Source organism: Squalius cephalus (assembly GCF_949319135.1).
Source record: "Squalius cephalus genome assembly, chromosome: 11".
In the NCBI taxonomy this organism is placed as follows: Eukaryota; Metazoa; Chordata; class Actinopteri; order Cypriniformes; family Leuciscidae; genus Squalius; species Squalius cephalus.
The window spans coordinates 19,201,929-19,227,274 of NC_137132.1; the positions used below are offsets into that span (position 1 = coordinate 19,201,929).

At 39.5% G+C, this 25,346-nt stretch overlaps 2 protein-coding genes across 6 annotated transcripts in view; both read left to right on the forward strand.

Moving 5' to 3' along the window:
• Positions 1–25,346, forward strand: part of clip3 (CAP-GLY domain containing linker protein 3) — a 769,717-nt gene that overhangs the window by 269,860 nt on the left and 474,511 nt on the right. The gene's annotated exons all lie outside the window — the stretch shown is intronic.
• myo1cb (myosin Ic, paralog b) overlaps positions 1–25,346 on the forward strand; it is a 46,461-nt gene that overhangs the window by 1,421 nt on the left and 19,694 nt on the right. Inside the window, exons 1-2 of one of the 5 annotated variants that reach the window (XM_079886001.1) lie at positions 1,895–2,196; positions 2,230–2,246. The exons of 1 other annotated variant lie outside the window; for it this stretch is intronic. Coding sequence is in view for 1 of the 4 variants with exons in the window: in XM_079885999.1 (XP_079742125.1) it covers positions 20,499–20,525; positions 20,615–20,656 (69 nt within the window). In the remaining 3 variants the exon portion in view is untranslated. Of the gene's footprint in view, positions 1–1,894; positions 2,247–9,971; positions 10,022–20,483; positions 20,526–20,614; positions 20,657–25,346 lie in introns of those variants that run through there. 3 more of the 5 variants (XM_079886000.1, XM_079885999.1, XM_079886002.1) reach the window with 3 other exon arrangements.

Sequence of the window (25,346 nt, forward strand, 5' to 3'; positions counted from 1 at the left end):
TTAATAAGAAGAAAAAAACTCTGTACTAGGGGTGTAACGAGACCCACATGTCACAATTCGATGTACATTTCACGATACTGAACTAACGATACAATATTAAAATGCTAAATTTGATATTATATTGTGGGTGTAAATGAATAGGCTTGATCTTGGTGCTGGAAACCCAATGCACAGGACAATATGACACCAGAATAAAAATATTGATAATTCTGAAGCTAAAAATACAGAATTATTTTAGATGAATATGCTTGTTCTCTGTCACTGACTAGATATATTTAAAATAATGTAGGCCACTTTTTACTGGTAACATCAGACATTTGGCATTATCAGGACCCACAAATATTCCCACATTGCATTATTATACATTATATTCAACATTATATAATTTAATGTAGTACTGACACTAAAACTCTGAAAACTTTAATTTTTTCTCACAAAAGCTTCATTTTGGGTGAACCATCCACGATACATATTGTCACTATCCACGATAGATATTGTTGCATTTTTGTATTGCGATATATTGTGACACGATATATTGTTACACCCCTACACTGTACTAAGGAAGGAACAATAAGTGTAATGCCTATTTCCACCTGACTGGTGACACACCCTTTAGTACAGCCTGTCTGTCCAACATTGCCTTGTAAACAGGATACAACCTTTCCTCTCGGTTCAGCCGGTCGGCACAAATGTGCTTAATGTCAGTCCAGGGTTTGGTGGTCTGAAATTTGAAGAGCACAAGGGCAGAATCGATCACTTCACCCTCTGGCTACAGCATGACACTGCACTTGACTTGGATTAGCAGGCGTGAGGTCACCTTGACATGGGGTTTTTTGTTTCAGCAGTGTTTATTGATATGGTGGAATGTTTACGGCTTTCCTTTCACAGGGAATGCGTTACATACTGTGTGTGTGTGTGTGTGTGTGTGTGTGAACTGAAAAAGAGTTGCTCAGAATGAATGGCTGCGATTCTGTCCCTCAAATCACATCAACACATTTAACTGGCTACTGAATGACATAATAAAATTAAGACCAGTGCAATAAAATCTGAGAAAATGGTTGATTTGAGCACAATAATGCCAGAAGTAAAGCTCTGTAGGACTTGAAATGTGATTTTCAGTAGGCACACACTGCAATGAATGATAGGACTAAGCAGAACTAAAACCTGAAACCATAAAAAAAATTGTTACTTGAAATAAAATAAACATGAACTGAAATGACACACAATATAGGCATATGATGTACTAAAATACCTCAAACTCAAACTAAAATAACAAAGAATAAAAACAGTAGACATTTAAAAAAAAACATTAAAATGACAAAAACATAACAAAATGACTAAATCTTTAACTAAAATCGAAATCAAACATATAAAAATGAAGTCAGAATATTATAAATAGTATCTTAATGATACTAAAATAACTGCAATCTAGACACCAAGGGCCCTCGAGAAAGATTGAAGACCTCGTTTACACATTCATTGGAGGTGTTGCTGTTTCTTCTGTGTTGTCAGTAGAGGGCGATATAACGCTAGCGTGCTTTCGAGTAACGCACACCTTATCTCAAGCTATCGTACCTCAAGATTTATATATTTATTTGTAAAAAATATAGTTATTTTTGACAGAAATCACACATACAAACGAGTCTATTCGTTCTGAATAAGCACTTATGCTTATTGTTTTGAGGAAAGTAAGCAGTAGCCTACTGTTATTTCTGTAGAATCAGAATTTTACTACTGTAAAATCAGGCTAGTCTTAATCGAAACGCCCTATTCATTTTGATTAAAAGCTCATAGTTTTACTGTGATGAAATAAGAGTTAAAGAAATATTTTATTAGTCGTGGGATTGGTCAGGGACTTCCTGGTACAGTGTATCTCGTGCGTGTGCGAGTGAGCGAGAGAAAGAGGAGGGCGGGTGCCTGCCGGCTGGTAATTTTTTGCTTCAAACCATTACTGAGTACATGTCCTACCTATGGCATAAACTAGAGCATGACTATCTGTTTATTTAGCACACAAATCTCCAGTAGTCATACATCTGCTCAAGTGATCTAAGCGACTTCTGTGTCACACTGAGGTAAATACTCTGGTCGGTGGGATTCATTCACACAAGGGACAAGTCCAGATTGCAGCTCAAGTTTGAGAACAAGTCTTCCCATCACTGCTGAGTTTCTCTTATGCAGTATTACAGTGAGCGACCGGTGCTTTTGGACATTGCGGGAACTGAAGTTGGTGTGCTTTATTAATCAAGGTAAGTGAGTACTTTGCCGTCCCATTCATTTTAAAAGCACAATGTCAGTTTACGCTACGTGACGTATGAGTGTTGAATTCACACACGTGTGTGTGTGAGTGTCAGTGTGCGGATAATATTTCGTAAAGATTGGTTTCTTGCATATTTGGGATGTCCGATTGGTGAACGAGTCGTATATTTCTAATGAATCGGTTGAAACGGTTCGCCAAATAGGACTGAACGATCTTTCGAGAATCAGACTTGACTAATTGCTGACAAATCGGACTGAATTAGTCAGAGCAGCAGTTCTTAAAAGTATACCAAACCTGAGAAGCATTGATAGTAAGAGCATTTGAAGAGAGGCGATCGAGGATTAACTGATGGCGAAATACTCGAACTAAAACAGAAATATTTAAGTAAAAATGTGTGACGCACTCGTTTATTGTAAAAACGCAATAAAAGCGACCACATGACTACGCCATAATGTAAAATAACTTTTTGAAGCGTTTTTTGTTGTTGTTGTAACAAACGGTTCGAAAGAACTGATTCGCGGAAAAGAGTCGGACTTGATGTTTTCGCTTACTAGGCTTGTAAGCTCCCTACTTAGACAGCATTTTATGACATTGCAGCTCAACAGGGTTTTATGCACAGCAACTGTCAAGTGTTATGACCACATGGATCTCACCTGTTACTTTACTCCATGTTATCTATTTAAATAACTTCCCTGACCTGTTCAGATCTTAATTCAAATGCATGATGGTTATACAAACAAACCCCCATCTCCAAAAGCTTTGAAACAATACTAGGAGATAAACATTGAGCTCCATTTCTTAGGGAAAGATTTGGGCGGCTTCAGACCACATTTTTGTCCATGACTCAGATGGGATGACAAGAGGAGTTGAAGGAGACCAGCTGTTAATAACTTCCATGCCAAACTAACCTCCCTCAGTCCAATTACATTGGGAATTCCACTGGGAATATACTATCAGCATCACCCTCAGAGACCAGGCTTGTGAAATTTGTGTGGAATGCGTGATTTTTTTTACTATACTGTGTAGGGTGTGTAAATAAGAGTACACAGCACACACCTGTGCTGTGCGGTCTAGCTGACATCTTAAGGTCGGTGGCAGGTCATGTCCTCTAGTGTCCTCACTCACATCCCCCCTCTTTGTCATTCCTGTTTCCATGTGTTGCAAAACCTAACGAAGATACGCCTGTCAAATTAAATGGATTGCTTGCAATGGGACCCTGCAGTGCAGATTTTTTTTTTATTGTGCAACATTGCATGCATGGTGTAACAGTATAATTGACAACAATTAGGAGCTGACAGTTGCTTATGGATGAATAATGCTATAAGCAGTTAAGCTTTGCTGTGCGTTTTCCAAGAACTATTACAACATTTATTTTCATTTAGAATGGTTGTGTTGCAAAAAAATAGTCTTGTTAAGTAAGACATCCCTGCAAGCCTAATTAACTCAGGGTTGTAATTGATACATGGTGACTAACAATGCCAAATACTTTGGGATGGAGCATATTTTCAGAGCAACGGGACTCTGTTTTTTGGCCGGGAGACAATTTTCCAGCTGTCCCCAGACAATTAAGTTTCTACGTCTGTCAGCAGCGAGCCATATTAGTGTGCCGTGTGTGTCCACTTTTCCATTGTGCAAGGAAACATAGTCTAACTTTGTGTTAGGCCGAAACATTTGCCTTATCCACTGTTGAGACTTCTTGTTTAGTCTGTTTCTTTATCTTCCAATTACTCTATTCATCATGTTTATGAAGATGGTGAGATTGCGGAGGGATATTTGGTTCGGAGTGGGAGGGCTGGTGACATATGTGGCTGTGCAAAGCAAACCCAGCCCTTCCCTCATTGCTGGTCTTTCAACGTGTCCCAGAGAGATCTCAGAGGGGATACACCTGTGTCTGAAATGCTCAGAACAGGAAGTTCTCAGGGTTAACCAACCACATAAACGGGTCTCTACCCGGCTTTAAGCTGAAGCTGCGTTCTGCACCTGATTGACTGTTCATTTGTTGTAGCATTAGTTTTATATGAAGTTGAACTTAACCCTATTTACTTTGTAATGTGCATTGCTGGTTTCATTGTGAATGATTCATTTGTCTTAGTATTTATTCATCAAAATATTCAGCCTCTTCAAGTCCCACACTACTTTTTGTTCTCGTTCAATATCCTGTTTTGGAAATGCATGACATTACTGGAGTAAAATGGGTTGCAAACGCCTTTCATGTTGACTTTAAACATTTAGTCTTTAGCTCAACATTGCAAAGTCTTTCTTCAGTAGATAAAAGGGTTCTTCGTGTAATTGTGTGGTACAGAGGAACAGAGTGGCGTTCGGCTTGATAGCCTTTATTTACATTATAAAGAGCTCAGCAAAGCAGGTTTTAATCTAGTTTTTTTAGTTTTAGAACTGGAGGGAGCACAGGGTAAGAAAGAGACTGTGGACTTGTGTTGTAAATGTCTTTATGCCCTGTGGTGAGTCATGAGCTCATTGCAGGATCTGCAGTTTTTCTTAATTTAGCTGTGGCTTTTCCACTTGAAATTTCCCATCGAGGCCCTGCCCTTGGACTCCATTCTGCTCCATATCAAGGAAAAACGGCAAAGGCCTGACCAAAAACTTTTATCTACAGCTCTAAAACTTGGATGGTTTATTTTAATGGCATTTTATTTGAAACTATCGTTCAAAAGTCAGAACGTTGTTGTTGTTGTTGTTTTTTAAAGAAATGAATCATTTTTATTCAGCAAGGACACATTTAATTGATCAAAAGTGACAAATAGATGCTGTTCTTAAACAAATGTATCACAAAAAATATTAAGCAGCACAACTGTTTTTATATTGTTAAGAAATGTTTAAATCAACATTAATGAGATTCCTAATTAGGGATGCACCGTCTAAGAAAGTTTTCGCCAATACCGATAACCGATAATTCGTGATATTTGAAAGCCGATAACCGATATATTGGCCGATAAATCTAAATAAAAAATTTGAATGTAATTTTTGTGAGCCTGATTACAAAAACAAAAGTATCTTCATTAAATCCATGTCACAAGCACAACATTCTAATGATGTTCTCATTACAATTATATGTGGCCTTAATGACAGACTTGTGCTGCACATGTTGCACTGAACTGCATTTTTCTTTTTGAAGTGATTCAATCATATTTCAAGCAATTCAAAACCGCCATGGCGAACAGTGCGCATCTGAAGTGTCTCATTCAAAGGAAATAATCCATTATTTTTCGGCTTTAATATATCGGCCAAATTTTCTTATCGGGGCGATAACTATAACATTAAAAATGTGAAAAGTTCAGATGCAAAAGCCTCTAAGTGCCATCTGAAATTTTCTTCTAGAATGATCATTTTTTTTATCAAGCTCGTATATTTAAGTTCAGTAATTTCACTTAAATGGCAATGAAAATTACCTATTAATTGTCATTTAAGTGAAATTACTGAACTTAAATATGCGAGCTTGATAAAAATGACCATTCTAGAAGAAATTTTCAAGTGGCACTTAGAGGCTTTTGCATCTGAACTCTTCATTTACATACCTCAGCCGATACTGATATGGTGGCCGATATATCGTGCATCCCTATTTCTAATCGACTTAACATCATAAGACCTCGAACTTTTGAACATTATTTAAAACTTTCTGACTTTCAGTGCATTAGATTTACCAGAGAGTCAGTCAAACATTTTCTCATCAGTCAAATGTTTTCTCATTTCTCATATATCAAGCTAAATGGCTGTTATTTAAGATTGCAGATATGTTTACATGCTTATATTACTCATCTTGTGCTGACTGTGGATTTTAGGAGCTTTAGGATCCTGGTTTGCTTAGTGACACACATACACAGACCACTGATTAACCTGACGGTGTTAAATATTCTGTAATCCATCAGGGATCCTTTCCCCTGGGATTACAGTCTCCCATGATTGACAAGGGTGGACACTGGAGCTGGAGTTGAGGGATTATTGTAACATGAGCTGAGGTTACATTCCTTCTTCCAGAGGTGCAATTAGAGATGAGATTACAGCAGAGATTGCATCCTTTCACTGTGCCCCCATGTTATTTTACATCAGCTTGTTCGTGCCTGTTTGCATCCATTGTGTTTCACCACACATACATGAAAAAGGCAGGAGCTCTGCTCCATGTTCCTTCCCGAGCCTCAATGACCTTTGTGACCCTTACCCACTGTAGATAAAACCATGGTGCCCTTAAAGCATGAGAACGAAAGCCATTATGTGTTATCTTGTTCATGGTACCATCCTTCACATGCTTACGTCCTCATCCTGTTAACCGCTCAGGATAAATCAAGTCTTAGTCTTTATCAAAGACCTTTGAAGTGAAAACTTTATGAGCTCCTTTCACTTCTCACAATCACGGTGAGATCTGTAAGGCATGGGTTAACCTTTAACCAGGCTCACTCCTGCATGGAGATAAGTCATGCAATCCAGGCCAGGTGTGGCCTTGCACCCAGACCGCAGAAATGTGCATATTGTGCTGGAGCATTCCAGAGCTGTTGACCATTTTAACAAAATATATTGTCTCCATAGTGGTCATGGTTGGAAAATCAAGGATGGATTCAGAAGCATAGAGTAAAGTAATGCTAAAAAAGTTGTCACTATATAGGCTAGTTGACTTACACAGTTTTTACTGCACTGAAACAGGTGCTTCCAGTTGAACGAAATAACGTTTCAAAGGTGTGATGTGATGCCGCTAACTTTAGCACATTTAGCCTGGTTGGTGTACTTGTTTTTCACTGTGAACGCACTACTGGCCATGTGTGCAAAATATTACGCACCTTGAGAAAAAGATTGAGTTCGTATTTACAGTCAGTATATCATAGGCTACTAGTTTTACTGGAGTTAGAAGAGTCACAATTCATAGGTTCTTGCACCCTATTATAGGGGGGCCTGTTTAGGAATTTTATCGCATGTTGATTTTGGTGATATCGCAGTAGAGATAAAGGAAGTGTGTGAAAACATAGTCCGGGCATGTTTCAGAGCGTTCAACATCAGATTTAGATTCACCTCATTAAAGCACCTCATTTCCCACACATGGCAGTTGCTTCCAGACGTGGAGTGACTCAGTTAAAAAAAACAAGTGATTGATTATGTAAGACATGTAGTTGTTCCAGACAATGAAAGGTCTTTATATATGTGCATTCATTCACTGGAAAAGAATGGATGTATGATGTCATTAGAATTGGATATGTTGTCATAGATATTGAGCACATCCAGATATGTTTTTACATTTTTAACCATGTTCTAACTTTTAAATCAAGACTACCTTTTAAAAGTTTGGGGTCACTGAATTAAATTTATACTTTTATTCATCAAGGATGCATTAAATTCATTAAAAGTGACCGTAAAGACATTTACAAATGATTTCTGTTTGAAATAAATGCTGTTCTTTTGAACTTTTTATTTATCAATTATTTATTTTTTTTAATCCCAAGATTATCATGGTTTCCTGAAACATATTACGCTGTACAACTGTTTTTCAACATTGATAATAAGAGAATGTTTCTTGAGCAGCAAATCAACACATTAGAACTATTTTTGAGTGATCATGTGACACTAGAGACTGGAGTAATGATGCTAAAAAAATTCATCTTTGGCATTACATTTTTAAATATATTGAAATGAACAACAGTTCTTTTAAAATGTCTAATAATTTTACTAACTTTACTGTATTTTTGATCAAATAAATGCAGCCTTGGTGAGCATAAAAGACTTATTTCAAAAACAACTGACCACAAACTCTTGAACAGTAGAGTATAAGATGCTAAAAAAGGTTTGTCTGGTGCAAAAATAGCCCCCCAAGTTAACACCCCCTGCTCCTGAGTACTCAAAATGGGGGGAAAAATTAGACAAAATGACTAAAATGCCCATCCCTATTCTGAGTTTGTCTACATACAGTCCCACTGGGTCAGCTGTAAGACTGGCCAAAAGTTAATTATTTGTCCTTTTGCACTTCCCTAAGGAACCTCTGGTATCTCATAATTATGGCTGTAATGTGTGGAATGGGTGTGGTGACTCTCTGGTTCCTGTGCACAGAACTGTCACGTTTGTGCAGCAACTGAGTGTCTGGTCAGCAGCTGGCCGTCGTGCCAAATGGTCTACGACTAGACGATGCACAGATACATTGTGTTGACCTCACCCCATGACTTGCATTTGAGCAATGCAGGATAATGAAATGATAGTGTCATAGCTGAGATGTTGTAATAGGCCATCTTGTCTTTTCAGTGTTTTCCTTGTGAAGCAGAATATTTGCACTATTTTTTCCCCCTCCTTTAATGTTAGGTTTCAATAAAGTCTCAGAATGAACCCACTACAGTACATTCATGAAGTTATTTAATTTATTTTGCATTTATTGAGTAAGTCAGGCTTTCTTGGGTGTCTGTGGCATAGCGACCTCCATGCTTTTACACCATTCAGAATGGATTCAGTTCCTGAATTTGAATTAAATTTGTATCGATGTAACAAACAGGATGCAGATTTGTAAGGAAGTTGATTTAAAAAATGTATTAATTTATTTATTCATACAATAATTTTGTTTGGCTAAACAAAAGCCAGTTTGACTAAGTTTGAGTGTTGCTTGATGGTCTTTGGCTCCAGTAGTGTAAGCAGCGTTGCAGTGCTTGAGAGAACTATTGAACTTTTAGTGAATAATTGTTTTAAACACATTCCTTTGAGTGGGACACTTTGAGGTGAAAGGGGCAACTGCTGTCCGTCGGACTCTGAAATCTGCAATCGCGCTTTGTGTTTTGTCAGAAACAGTCTGATTGTTGCAGATCCCATTTAAAAAGCGGAAAACAGGAAGGTCCGTTATCTGTATTTTCAAGGATTGTTATGCAGTCCATTTCCAGTGGATGTGGTGTTGAAAATGAAATAGAAACATATCTAATTGACCACTGACAGCTCAACTGCCTTGACTTGTCAGTAGAGGAAGAGATCTCAGATCATCACATCTTATACTCAACACTAAGAGAGCACACTACTAGGGATGCACAATATATTAGAGGCTTTTTACACTTATCATATTGGACTGTGTTGGATATTTAAGGCTCATTTCCCTTAGTTTTACATTTAGATTAGATTTTCTTTTAGATTAGATTAGATTAATCTTGTTCTTAACACTAAAAAATTCAGCAAACCTTAAAATGAATATCCATTTTTCATATTGTATGTTCAATTATTTAAATAAAAACTATAGATTTTTTAATAAGTTACTTTTCTTACGGATTCTTATTGGCTGATGCAGGTGTCCTGAAAACAGCTTGTTAGAGGCCAAAGACAGAGCTAGGTGACGGTGTCATCACTGTTCCATCCTCCATCTGCATAGAGACAGGAACCCTTGTGGGAACCCCCTGTCCCACGCTCAGAAGCATAACCTGCCCTTATAAGGCATTGTGGGTATTCTAAGATCTCGGAGGAGGAGACTTAAGCATTGCCAACCCAGCTGCTGTATATGAAAGCAATGGGAGATCCAGCTGGCCCTAAGCAGCGCCGCTATGCTGTGCTTCCAGACCAGTCCTGGAAAAAGGAAGGGCCGCTTGGGGGTTGGGTAAAGGGCTTTTGCATGAGTAGGATGTTTGGAGTTCCTCTGACGAGTACAGTCTTGTCCACTCGTACCTCATTGCAACTTCTTTGGTGAGAAGAAATGAAGGCTGTGGTGAAGTAATGCTTTGTCCTTTCCTTTTCTCCTCCCTTATAACCAGTTGTCTGCTGCAGAAGTAGGCGTGTTTTTGGTGGCTCCCACTCCTAAATGTGTTGGTAAGAGAGCTAGAAAAGTGTGATTGATGTTTTTTCACTAGAGATTTCTTCCCTAATAGATCATTTCTCTTCTGTTGGAAAGCCTTGATGGATTATTTCATTATGAAAACTAAAAGAAATGCCTGCTTCTGTTCTTGTACGGCAAAGAATTGAAAAGTATGTTAGATATTTCATACATATACCATTTACTTACTTGCTTATTTTTATAAAATGATATATACACATTGAATATATAAAGATGGCCAAAAATATGAGAAAATATAAGTAACTCAAATGTGCTGAATATATATTTTATATTATATTTTGAAATATAGTTCAAATATATATCTGAAAAAACATAGCTGTGTGATTTTTAAGTGGAAAAACGTGCATCCTTTTGTATAAAGAACACTGAATCCATGGGTTTTCCAAATCATCTGAATGATTAATGTGCCATGGACATGAGCCCGGTTGAGTTTTGGAGAGGAACCTTCCTTCTTGTCCAGAAAACACATCATTTTAAAGCCTCCAGGTTGTCTGGAAGTGTGTTCGTCCTGTTCAGTGGAGCAAGCTTTACACCACCATGTGAGGTACTCTATGACTCAAAAAAGCCCAGATGAAGAAGGGATGAGAGGAAACGAAAGAAGCAAATGAAGCTGTGAGCTTCACTCTCTCAGTCAACTTACAACTTCCTGACGCACGTTGCCACAGTGACCTTGTTTAGTTATGTCACAACATTGATTTCTACATTCTGGTGAGACGGTATGGGTTTCCCCCCGTCTTTACCTCTCACTCTCTCTTTCTCTTGTTGTCCCCAGTGCTGTGCTGACTGTTTAACACCCACATTACATTCTTCTGTTCTGACATCACACACTATCAGCTTTCTCTCTGCTTTTTCTCCTCCAACATACACCTCCCTTCCTCGTGTACTGCCTTTCAAATAGCATGTTTAATGGGCGTCCCGTAGGTTGCTTCTTGGTTTACTTTCTTTGTATGTGTCTGCTTCCCTCTGCAGGTCTCATAAATGTAAAAATTGTTCCACTTTTTTTTTTGGTTCACTCACCGGCCCTCGTGTCATTCCCATCCTCCACTTCCCATGATACTTTAGGCCTTTTCCCAGTATCAGGCTTTTCTCACCACTCCCATTCATTGCTCAAGGCCCTGACACATTAGTAAACACAGAGGGACTTATTGTCATTGTTGGATTTTTTTGCAACCATATTCTCAGGGATAGTCACAGTAAGGAAGGGAGAGTAAAGGGATGGTTCACCCAAACGTGTCAGTGACTTATATGATTAATGTGAATGAATAGTGACTTAAATTAGGTCTGGTTATTACACAAACCTATCGTAGGGCTACTTTTATGGGGTTTTTTTTTTTTGTCTTTTTTTGGAGCTTGAAAGTTCCCAATTGATTGCAATTACATGAAAAAGTGCAACCAGGACGTTGCTCAAAATTTCTCCTCCTGTGTTCCATGGAAGAGAGACATTTTTGGTCATTTTTGCGTGAACTATCCCTTTAAGTCATGAACAAATGTGAAAAGTGAAAGCAAGATCACAATAATCACAGAGTTAGTTTGTTTGAATGGTCAACCAGAACAGAAAGGAGGTGTGTTGCTTATTCCAGTTAAACCCAACTAGGTTTTTTTGAAGTTCATTCATTACACTCAGATCTTTTCCTAACTTCAACGCTGGCCATATTGTTAAAGGATAACACGGCCATCAAAGTTTATAGCTTTGATCTTCTGCCCCTCTGTACCGTCCTCTGGCCGACACAACCGCTTCTACAAATAGACCTGTCCTAGTGTGAGAGTATAAATAGGCTTGTAACAGAGTAGGCGGAGAGAAGGAGGGAGGGGCAGAGAGAGAGAGAGAAAAGAGAAGTAAAGGAGGTGGGAATGGATTGAGCAAGTACAAAGACCAAATATTTTCATAAGTCTCATTACACACAATTTGAATTAAAATGCCTGTCTCGCCCACATCATTAGGTCCTGACCAGGATCCAATTCCAAATAAATGATGTGGACAGATGATTGTGGTCTGGGACAAAAGGGATTGAAACTTGATTTGTTTGTGCATGGGTTCCTGAGAGCTGGCGGGAGGTTCAGAGGAGGCTGGCAAACATAGAGGAGTCTAGTGACTTAACTATGACTCCTCTCTGAGAGGCCGTCTGCAGTGGGGGAAACATGTGCCGGGCTATATGTACAGACTTCCCCTTTTAAAAATAAAAAAGTCATGTATTTTAGGATTTACATTATTATTTGTTGTCCCGTCGTTCCAGTTCTTAAGAGGGTTTTTAGAAAACACTCAAACACTGACACTGAAGACTGGAGTAATGATGCTGAAAAATCACAGGAATAAATTACAGTTTCAAATATGGTAAAATAGAAAACAGTTTTAAATTGTAATTATATTTCACAATATTAGATCGAATAAATGCAGCCTTGGTGAATATGAGACTTTTTTCAAAAACATTGAAAAAATCTTACCGACCCCAACATTTTGAACAGCAGTGCAAGTCAAACTAAAAAGTGTGTTGTGTACTTATGCCGTCACAAGTGAAATAAATACTTTTAGAGCATAAATATGCAAACTTAAATTCTGCAAATGAGAAAATTCTCCATGCGGAATGTGTTCTGTTGATTGAGTGATAAAGAGAGAGGAAGTGAAGGGCATTGACCCTGAAAGTGGCCTAAAATGCGAGTATAAGCGACAGGCATGCAGGGGAAAAAAGCAAGAGTTTCCATTGCTAATTTCCCACGGATGTCATTTGACCACTATAAGGAATAGAACGCCCCACATACCAAACAAAACCTCAGAGTGTTTGTTTCTCCGCCAAAACGCCATGTGAGGATGTGTGAGTCCTGCTTTTACAGTGACCTGAAGGAAGACTCTGAGTTCAGAGAGTCTGGCACACTCTGTCTGACACAGTGGTTGATGCTTTATGCCATCTCTTAAAAGGAAAAGTTCATTCAAAAATGAACTGTTTATGTCGTTTCAAACCTGCATGACTTACTTTCTTTTGAGGAACACAAAAGAAGATATTTTATTTGATACTCAAGATGGCGCCGCGGATGGCTGCCTCGGTGTGGAGCTCTCCAGTCATTGTGTTGTTTTTGTTCGTTTGTTCTGCGTTTAGTCATTCTTTTCCTATCAGTTTCACCAAAGACGAACTTCTGGACATTAGGAAACACACACCAGACAAGTTTTTTACAGATTTTGATTACTCAGACGTTTTACTGGACATTCTCGTTGGAGGCGCAGCGGTGTTGTTAAAACGCGCGGTCAGACGCAAACGCGGGAAGCGCGCCGGCGCGCTGGTTAAACTCCGCGAGCGCGGCCTCCGCACTGCACTACCCAGTATTCATCTTGCGAATCTCCGATCTCTTCCTAACAAAATGGACGAACTTCTTCTCCTCACATGCACTAACAAGGATTTTTTAAACTCCGCTGCTCTGTGCTTCACTGAAACCTGGCTGAGTGAAGCCATACCGGACAACGCACTACATCTGCCGGGCTTCCAGCTGTTCCGAGCGGATCGCATCGCGGAACTAACGGGGAAAACGAGAGGTGGTGGATTGTGTTTCTACATTAACGAAAGTTGGTGTTCAGATGTAACAACACTGAAGAAGATGTGCTCTCCTAATTTAGAGGCTCATTTCATAAACTGTAAACCTTTCTACTCGCCGCGGGAGTTTTCCTCATTCATTCTCGCGAATGTTTACATTCCTCCAGACGCGTGTGTGAGCGCGGCGCTACAACAGCTGGCTGAACATATAGCTGAAATGGAACAAAGGTACCCAGACTCTCTTTTAATCATTCTTGGGGATTTTAACAAAGCAAATCTCTCCCGTGAACTGCCAAAATACAGACAGCATGTTACATGTCCTACCAGAGACAGTAATATATTGGACCACTGTTACACCACGATAAAGAATGCGTATCACTCCGTCCCACGGGCAGCTTTGGGGCTCTCTGATCACTGTTTGGTTCATCTTATACCGACCTACAGGCAGAAACTGAAATCAGCTAAACCTGTATTAAGGACTGTAAAAAGATGGACCAACGAAGCAGAGCAGGATCTACAGGCCTGCTTCGATTGCACTGATTGGACTGTTTTTGAAGATGCAGCCACCGATTTGGATGAGCTCACAGATACTGTAACATCATATATCAGTTTCTGTGAGGATACATGCATTCCTACCAGGACATTCTTATCATTCACTAATGATAAACCATGGTTTACTGGGAAACTCAAACAGCTTCGTCATGCCAAAGAGGATGCTTACAGAAGTGGGGATAAAATCTTGTATAACCAGGCCAGAAACAAACTGACAAAGGAGATCAGAGTTGCTAAAAGAAGCTACTCTGAAAAGCTGAAAAACCAGTTTTCGGCCAACGACCCGGCATCAGTCTGGAGAGGCCTGAGGAACATCACCAACTACAAATCACCATCCCCCCCATCTGTGGAGAATCAACAACTGGCTGACACTCTCAATGCATTCTATTGCAGGTTTGAGAAGCCCAGACTCACACCTCACACCCGCCCTGATGTGCACTTCACACATCCACCATCACCTCCTGCAACCCCTCTCCTCCCCCCTTCTGCCATCCAACCTGAGCTTAAGGTCTGTGTGGAGGACGTGAGCAGAGTCTTCAAAAAACAGAAGACTAGGAAAGCTTCAGGCCCAGACGGCATCTCATCTGCTTGTCTAAAAGCCTGTGCTGACCAACTGGCCCCAGTCTTCACGCAGATCTTCAACAGATCATTGGAGCAGTGTGAAGTTCCCTGCTGCTTCAAACGCTCCACTATCATTCCGGTTCCCAAAAAAACTAAAATCACTGGACTTAACGACTACAGACCTGTCGCTCTCACGTCTGTGGTCATGAAGTCGTTTGAAAGACTGGTGTTGGCCTATCTGAAGGACATCACCGGACCCCTGATGGATCCCCTTCAGTTTGCTTACAGAGCAAACAGGTCTGTGGATGATGCAGTCAACATGGGACTGCACTATATCCTGCAACATCTTGACAGACCTGGGACTTATGCACGGATCCTATTTGTGGACTTCAGTTCGGCCTTCAATACCATCATCCCTGATCTTCTCACAGCCAAACTGACTCAGCTCTCCATGCCATCCACAATCTGTCAGTGGATCTCCAGCTTCCTGACGGACCGGCAGCAGCTAGTGAGACTGGGGAAACTCACATCCAGGACCCTCACCATCAGCACTGGCGCCCCCCAAGGGTGCGTTCTCTCCCCACTGCTCTTCTCCCTGTACACTAATGACTGCACTTCTAAAGACCCCTCTGTCAAGCTCCTGAAATTTGCAGACGACACCACTGTCATCGGTCTCATCCAAAATGGTGACGAGTCTGCTTACAGACTGGGGGTTGAACAGCTGGCTGTCTGGTGCAGTTATAACAACCTTGAGCTGAACACGCTCAAAACAGTGGAGATGATCGTGGACTTCAGGAGAAACACCCCAGCACTCCCCCCTCTCACCATCATGAACAGCACTGTGGAAGCAGTGGAGTCATTCAGGTTCCTGGGCTCTACCATCTCCCAGGACCTGAAGTGGGCAAATCACATTGACTCCATTGTGAAAAAGGCCCAGCAGAGACTGTACTTCCTTCGCCAGCTGAAGAAGTTCAATCTGCCACAGGAGCTGCTGATCCAGTTCTACTCAGCCGTCATTGAGTCTGTCTTAAGCACTTCCATCACTGTCTGGTTTGGTTCAGCTACCAAATCGGACATCAGGAGACTACAACGGACAGTCCGGACTGCAGAGAGGATTATTGGTGCCCCCCTGCCAACCCTCCAGGACCTGTACTCTTCCAGAGTGAGGAAGAGAGCAGGTAAAATCATCACAGACTCCACTCACCCTGGACACCCCCTGTTTGAACTGTTACCGTCAGGACGGCGACACAGATCACTGGCCACAAGAACTTCCAGGCACAGGAACAGTTTCTTTCCACAGGCCATTTCCCTTCTGAACACTTAACATGCCCCCCAAAGCATATGCCTGTAAGTGCAATACTCCCACTGTCTAGTGCAATAAACTCAGGTGATATTTATATCTATATTATTCATACTACTCAAATACTGTAAATATGTTTATAATCTGTAAATGTTATTCAGACTAAACCCAACTGTGACCCTATTTTTTTACTTTTATACTATTTTTATTTATTTTTTATATATTTTCATTCTTAGAATTTGTATTACTATGTTCTTGTTGTATTTGTATTTGTATATGTGCACTGGAAGCTTCAGTACCAAGAAAAATTCCTTGTGGGTGCAAGCACACTTGGCAATAAAGCTCTTTCTGATTCTGATTCTGATTCTGATTCTGATTCTGATTTTACAGAATGTCCAAGTAGCTGTTTTGCGTACATGTAATCAACACACTGAATAACTAAATGAAGTAATGTGAATAATAACTAACTAAATAAATAAACTGCCCCAATAAGAATAAGTGCATAAATGATCCAATGCGGAAATTGTATTTTAATTTAATTTAATCATATGTGTATTTAATGATTTTATAATGTATTCGATAAATTAATAATAATTATTACATTTATTAGGTCTTTAATTATAATGTAATATATTATAATATGAGGGGTAATAATGGAACAAGTGATTTAAAAAGTGATTTTTTTCCCCCAGTATTATTTACAACAGGATTTGCATTTTCATGGGTTTAAATAAAATATTGTTTTATAACAGACAATAAAAAAAAAAAAAACATTGAGCATCAAATCACTCCTTTCGTGGTAAAAAATGAACTTGATTCTCAAAAGTCAATTTTGCGACATGAAATTTATTTAAGCCACGGAATAAACTTAATTCTGTAAAAGTATAATGAACTACGTAAAAAGCGTTTAGAACATCTCCAGCACGTTTTATAATTACTAGGGTTGGGCGATGTCCCCTAAATTGGCAGTTTTACAGTAAAACATCGCGATGGACGATGATATCGTAAGCACTTTTTATTTTCCTACTGTATATCTCTTTACATAAATATTTTTTTCTATTTATTTTATTCTATTTTGCAAGAATCGCAGAAAATTCCATGATGGGCCCACGGAAGAATTCCGTGAAATGAACACAGCCCCTTAAGTTAAGGAAAAGGACATGCGGGACAACAGCGGGTTGGGTTTAGGAAAAGAAGAACGGGACGGTTGGGTTCAGGAAAAAAAGAACGGGTCGGTTGTGTTTAGGAAACTTGACATGCGGGACAACAACGGGACGGTTGGGTTTAGGAAAATTAGAACGGGACAGTTGGGTTTAGGAAAATAAGAACGGGACGGTTGGGTTTAGGAAAAGAAGAACGGGACGGTTGGGTTTAGTAAAAGAACAACGGGAGGGTTGGATTTAGGAAAAGAAGAACGGGACGGTTGGGTTTAGTAAAAGAACAACGGGACGGTTGGGTTTAGGAAAAGAAGAATGGGACGGTTGGGTTTAGGAAAAGAAGAACGGGACGGTTGGGTTTAGGAAAAGAAGAACGGGACGGTTGGGTTTAGGAAAAGAAGAACGGGACGGTTGGGTTTAGGAAAAGAAGAACGGGACGGTTGGGTTTGGGTTTAGTAAAAGAAGAACGGGACGGTTGGGTTTAGGAAAAGAAGAACGGGACGGTTGGGCTTTGGAAAAAAAGATCTGGTCAGTTGTGTTTAGGAAACTTGACACGCGGGACACGATTCCCGGTCTCCTGGGTGAAAGTCCTGTGTTGTTTGACCCATCCACCACCCCAACCATCCGGATTTTCGGCCTTTCATACTACTCGCTACCGTAGTCGCTCTTAATGCTACGGAATCGTGCTGACCATCACGAAAAAAAAAACCCAGATAAATGTGTCCGTGTACACAAATCAATAGATTATTACGTGACCATTTCACAAACTGCCGTGAGACTGGACTGGTCTGACGGGGCCTGGCATGACAACCCTAATAATTACCCAAAAATAAAAAATTGTTCACCCCTCACGCTTGTTATCACATCCGTCAAAAGCTTAGGCTGGCAGTCGGTTTATAGGCATCAATCACTTCACTGAATACTTGCCGGCTAAGAACATATTACCTTATGATCCATCTGTTTTCAGATCCACATCATTTGGATAGCATGACATTGATGTCTGTCAAAAAATAATGTACACAATACACAGTAGTATTTACGAGAAACAGAGGTCCAGGGAGAACACGCTCATGACCGGATGTTTTGGCTACATTATCACTTTCCGAGAAGTGGGTGAAAATGTCTGCTTGAGTGGCTTCAACATGCTTACTGTCAGAGACGACAAAGTACATAATGCATAATGTACGCGAGTATAAATTTGTTCTTCATTCGCCGAAATTGAATCGGACTGATCAGGGAACTGAAATACTTCACACTGCATGCTAAAGAGAATAAACTCCAATCCAATTGAAAAACTTCACTGGGTTTGTGAACACCGTTCAACATGTGTTGGTTTTGACATGTTTTCATCCTTTGACATCCTGATTTGAATATTTTCTGTATTTGACTGATATTTTTTTCATAATTTTTTGTTAAATGAGTGTTCTTGAGATGAGTTCCTGTAGTTGTCCAATTTGACTTTCAATTGCTGATGCAATGTATATTATAAACTTGACGGGTGATTTTTTTTTTTTTTTTTTTTTATAAAATGTAGTTTGATCATCTTCTCAGTTGTTTAGAAGATTAAGGCAATTATCAAAGTTTGATCAAATGTTGTTAATTTTCCAATAAAAGATTATACATTTTTAGATGATTTTTTTTTTTTTACGTTTAGCAGACTCGTATATGCTTTTTTTGTTTGGAAGAAACAGCATTTTGGTTCATGTGTGAAGTAAAAAAAGAAGTTTTTACTTTTTCATTTTTCATTAAAAAAACAACTATTGCTTTAAGTTCTATCTCTTCTCTATCAGTAGAGCTTTGCACTATCATATTTGGCTCAGTTCTAGGTACAGTAAGGTGGAGCGCTAACAAATTGCCTTATTGCCCGATATTAAAGGATGGCGTTAAGACAGCTTTTGAAAGATGGATCAAAGCAACCCGGATCAGACAGTGGGTTGATTTAGAAGCGACTGTTTATTTATCCTGTTCCTTAGACAACCATTGTAATCCATTGACTGCAGCCACTGGTCATAAATTCATAAAGTTTTTAGAGCACACATACTGATAAAAAAGCGTGTGCATGCTTAGCAGTTCGAGAGCAAATATAATGTCCAGTGACATAATTGCGCCCGCTCTTCTTACACGCTGAACCTGTAATGTCAATGTTCCCAGAGAGAAAGAGAGAGCAGCTCATACGTCTGGAAAATATTACTTAGATTCCTGCAGGCGGGGTCTCTGATTATGTTGGCATAAGTGGGAAAGGGAGCGAGCGAGAGAATGAGAGATTGATAGGACCGAAAGAATAGGGGAGGATTTATATGAATCACAGTGTGCAATGCTGCATTCCTATATTTTGCAACTTAAATTAAATCCTGCTTCCCTGCGCACAGTTATGTCATTTGGAGTGTCCAGTAGAGGGCGCTGCTTTGATTATGGTCAGTGGAAATGACCTTGGTTAAGGTTTTACCTGAGTGTGGACTGAACAGGTGGTGTGATGTGTTCTTACTGGGTGGAGAGGAGAAAATGGGGTGTGTCTTCATACATTAACCCTTTGCCCTACACCGGAAAGACTCTATAAAACAAAAGTGCTGATGCATAGCCATTTTTTCAGTCTCATTACACTGATTTGCAGAGAGCTTTCGTTCACTTTGACACTATTTTTTAGCTGAATATAAATAACTTTCTTCTTGGTTTTATCCTTCATTTTATCTATCTCTTTCTCTATCTGTTTATCTCACAGAAACAATAGCCATAAATCATCTGTGTGTTAATGCCTTGTGAGTGACATCAGGTTATAAACTAAAAGTTAAGCACCATAAGTGATTGTGATCTGTGCACTATGAAGTGCACTTGGCCTGTTTTTCTTTCTCGGGCAGCTGAGCCACGTTTGAGCAGATTAATTACCTCCTTGACGGATCCCTATCTGAAATCTGCCTCAGATTTGCTTCAGCATGCACTGGGGCAGAATGGAAGGAGGGAGGAGGAGGAAAATTCACTTGGGAAAATCAATTAGCTGCATATCATCCAACATGCAATGCTAGGTACAGAGCTTTCCCGAGTTCCAAATACCAAATCCCTGAATTCTCATGAAGTGTTCTCAGACGACGTGTTTTCCTATATTATTTCGTACACATTTTGTTTGTAATATTTTCTTAAAGAGGCACAGGATGGCTTTTAAGGGCAGGCACGTGCAGGGCTACTACAGGGGGGCTGGAAAGTTTTAGCTTTCACTGTAAATCCCATTGCAGGAGGATAGAGCAAATGAGTCGAGGAAGGCAGAGAGGGGGAGTGTGTCACTTTTCAGAAGGACTGACTCGTGCCTCCGTAGGCAGAGAAGAGAGAGAGAGACGAAGGGAAGGAGAGGAAAGTTAAAGCTGAAGAAATGGCAGCTGGGACGCTCCCACACATGGTGCAGACAGAGTTAAAATAACAAACTCTGTACACTTTCTCAAGTGAGAGCCGCTGTTTTGGAAATACTAATAATTCATACACTTACAGCAACAAGCTGGGAAGAACGGGAAGATGAAGTATCGAGGCATGGTAAGAACCACAGCATGCTCCATACTAAACAAAAGCAGCTGGGAGAGATTTCTGCAATGTCAGCGAGGGTCTTATGAAAGTGAAATATGTGGTTCTGGTCCAAAGTTGTCAATTTATTTCGTGTTTAGAATATGTAATGCTTTGCTAGCATGGCTGGAATGCAAGTATGACACACAGGGATCATGTATCTATCTATCCATTGTGTAATGTACACACACACACACACACACACACACACACACACACACATGTATATAGATATATGTGTGTGATACAGTAAATAGTTTTACCAATTTGTTATAGTAATTTATAGCACCTGAGGTTTAGGTATTTCACTGAAATGAAACAATTTTTTCCTTAAGTACATTTTTGTATGTGTTATCCATTGGCTAGGTTGTTCATTAAAGAAGAGTAACCTCGACAACGCAGGCATGAATATCAGTCGATCTCTAGTCTCAATCATGTAGTGAAATAGTGATATAAACAGTGAAAATCACTTTTCCTCTGAAAAGAAGGATTTTGAGTTTTGTTGGTCCAAACAACCAACTTATGCTTATCTTAACTTGTGCTTATCCTATATCTTGGGACCTTCTTTCATGCTGAACATTCTGACAATCAGTATCTATGTTCATGCCAGAGTGTCGTCTCACAGTGAAGCAATCTCTGGCTTTGAACCAGCAGCAGTCACTGTTAAATTCCAGGCTATCTTTCTGAGTGAGAGTGAGAGAGATATTGAAACTGGCGTCTGTCATCGAGCCATTTCTCCCTACTACATTTCTTCCTGTCTGTGTCATCCACGACCTTCCCCTGAAAGCCAACAGAAACTTCAAGAACAAGCACTCGAGATTGAGACCGTCATTGTTTGAGCTTTGTGTTTCTGAGGCCTTTCACTCATTCAATGTCATGAAACGCTACGAGTGTCATTTGCAGAGCATCATTTCATATTCAAATAAACACACCTTGCGGTCGGCAGTACTTTAGATGTGCACATTTTGTCGTAGGCAAATAAGTGCAGAGGGTTGATGAATATCTGACATTAGATTTATGGTATCTTCTGCAGTTTCACATGAGATTCCATTGAATTGCTAAACAGCTGCACTGCTCACAGGAAGATCCAAATCTCAGGAAGAGGAAATTAAGTTTACATATTGACATGCTGCACTGAGTGACCTTGGAGATTTGAAATGGTTAGTCTTGAGATATTTAGGAAGGCCATAGCTATACATCTAAATATGATTGTGCAGGAAATGCTGTAAGAATGAAACTAGCCGGAAACACTGTGACGGTCCCTTAAGCAGTTTACAGTTCTCCCGACTCATGCTCTTCAAATGCCCTCTGGACATGAATGCCTTGCATTGTCCGGCAGGCTGAAATGAAGGATAACCGGTCACTTTATCTTTTCTAAGTCAAAAACTATGTTAGTGCGTTTGGGGGTGGGGGTGCATGTGATGTAAGACTCTTCACCTGTTTGGACAGAGCCAGTCACACCTGTCTGTCAACTTTCCCCCTGGAGTTTGACAGCCACCAGCTGACTTTCCAAACCAACCCCTCAACACAAGGACAGCCATCGACTCAGCAGACTGGCGTGAATTACAATGCCACCCATGGAATTTCTCACCATCTGGGTGGTGGTAATTAAATGAGCATTGTAAGACATCTTCTGTGAAGATTTGTTGATGAATATGGCTTGATTAAAGGATGATATATTATGATGCGCAGAAAGTTGGGGTCTCTGTGTGCAGATTTTGTTTGTTTTAAGCACTTAGAAGTGTTTCATATCAGTTTCATGCCTATGAACAAGCTCTTTATTGTTGACATGCAAAACAGGGGCAAAAAAGTTGCATTACATTTGGAGAAGTGGTAAATATGTTTTCCCCCCTCTGACCAGCTGCATGAATCTACGTCGCAGGAGTCTGATCTTTTTGCACTTTCCAAAAAAACAAAAAAGGAAAATACACAAACAAGAAACCCCACACTCCTCCTCGCATGTATCATCATTGGTTTTAATATTGTGGGAAGCCTCTTTGAGTGTTTCTTTAAATATGGGCACCTTTGGCCCCTGTGCACATTTTAGTAAATTAACTTTTCTTAAACATTTCATACTCTGACCAGTTTATTTAATTTGCATCTGTCAATTTTTTCTGAAGTATCATACAAATTTCCACTACAGTGTCATTTCCTCGTATTTGACAGCTTTAGGAGTGGAAATGGCATTTTAACTTCAACTACTAACTTGGCAGTTATACTATTATTATAAAATAAAATTGTTATAAAATTGTTTTCACACAAGAAATCATTTTTACACAATATATATTGAATTAAATAATTATTAATAATATAATAAACACAAAAAGTTGACTTTTTTGTAGTTTTAATATTCTGCTGGGACAATAATATGGCCATACTTGGAAAAACACCTTTATGAATCTATCATCGTTTTTTAATGTAGCTGTGCCTCTCCACAAAATTCTGTGTCTCCACCCCTTGTTCTTTCCTGCTGCCAAGCAGGAGAGGAAAGAAGAGCGAGGTAACAAGTGAGCCAGATGACTCAATCAGGATGGAAACAGTTGGTAACCTCAAAAGCTTGAAATCATAAGCAAGCAGACAAGATTTACTTTTTGCCATTCTTCACCATTCCCAGTGAAAATGGGAGGAGCACATGACTTTGTTCTGGATATCTAGGAATGTGCCCTTTATCCACTGCCTTCATTAACTATGAAAAAAAGGCACAGCACATTCCCTTCTTGTTCATCGACCAGGAGTTGTTAACTGTACAGAATCACTGACTTGCCCTTAGAGAAATTAAATATTGGAGTGTTTGACTTGCTCGTTCACTCTTTCAAAAAATCAATCTTTGTAATCATAGCTCTGGTCCCTATCAGTCTGTTTCCGAAGACTGCTAATGTCTTCTTGCAATGTGAGAAGTGCTGACGAAGGCAGCTTGACTCGGCAGATCTCCCTGACTCAGCTCTGCTCACAAGAACCGAGCAAATCGCTTGGATTTTGGAAGGTTGAGCAAAAGGCAATTATTGTTCAATTCTTCCCAGTGCCTTTGTAAGCACAAATCTCTCCCTTCTTATTTTTTTTTTTAAAGAAGGTTAGAGTGAAATGGATAATGAATAATTTGCCCTCAGTCGTTTTGTTTTAAGATCAGCATTTGGAAAAAATGAGCACATGGCAAAGGGTCTTAGCTTGGCTTAAAGACCAGCAAGCTTGGGGAAGGGGACCAGGGGTGGGAGCAGGAAAACAAATCCATAAAGAAGAACAATGGTGTAATGACGCCTGTTTCTTGAGAAAGTAGCATAGGAAGGAGACTTGGTGAGACAAGGGTCTGCCTTCTGGTTATAGCATATTTATTGGTGTAAATGAATGGTTGGATTCAGTTATGTTGGCTTTTGGCAGCTCAAAGGGATTTTACGTCTGATGCCCAGATAACTAAGGGTGCTCCCATCAGGATTTTTGGGGCCGATATCAGTGGAAACAATATTGGCTGATACCGATCACCGGTTATCTATTATTAACAACAGTATATTTTAAGTATAAAAAAATGAAGAGATGAGAAAGTTTCATGAATTGACAATTTTTTATTTATTGGCAAGAAACATGCGTAATACATTCCATTCCCTGATGTGATTAGGAACAGCTTAGAGCTTAACAAATATAGCAGTGAAATAAACAATAAAAATAAAAAACAGAACAGTCTTTATCAACAGAAAGTAATCAAATGTAAAACTGCATAGTCTTCACTGTATAAATTAAATATAGATGAATCATACTAAATCTACTAAAGAGCAATGAGTGTTTTCTTGTTTGATTAACATTAATGACACAGACGGCAGCAGGAATATTAGGCTGCTGTCACTTTAAGAACGATTGCATGGATCCAATATACTGATACACATGTGACTTTTTTTTCTCAACTGTTTATGTTCACTAAACCGACGGTGTTTAAGCAAATACTCACCAAGCTGGGCATTTTGTCATATTTCTGTGTTTAACTTTATAGGCTTAAATTTATGGGCTCATGTACCTCTCTCATTCGGCACGTTTCTAAATGTTTCCATGGTTGTGATGTAACATTTTAATAGCTAACCTGTTATTTCTTTTGTAAACAAAGCTTTGGGCTGGACGTATTATTCTTGAGTTGACCAGCTGATGATGTCATGGTCTGTCTAACCAGCATGTTTAGTTTTGATTATGACTCAACCACCAATTATTATCTGTCAGTCCTGTGTCACTGCAGTAGAATATACAAACAAATAACAAGTAGATGCGATTAAGCCAAGATTAAGTGTGTCGTATGTTCACTGCACACTGCTCTAATTTGTTTTTCAAATATGATCGTTGGGAATGAGTGTCTGCACTCTTATTAATTTGAATCGAATGTGTACACTACAACACTTGAGCCAGTAAGTAACCACCTAGCAACCATCCAGATCACCCTAGCAACCGCATAGCTATGAACTATTCTCTCTGAACACCTTATCACTGCTTATTTTTTCTGCATTTGTCCAGGTTTTGTCCTGAATGATGAATTACACTTGAATTTCGATCTTGTTCTGATTTGTGAAAACTAGATTCCATGTGGGTGTTTCATGCAGATTGCATGAAACCAGATTTGAGCTGGAAATTCAAAACTGGCCTAATGGGGAACAAGAGCGAGAGTTTGCGAAGCTGTGTCAGACTTTCA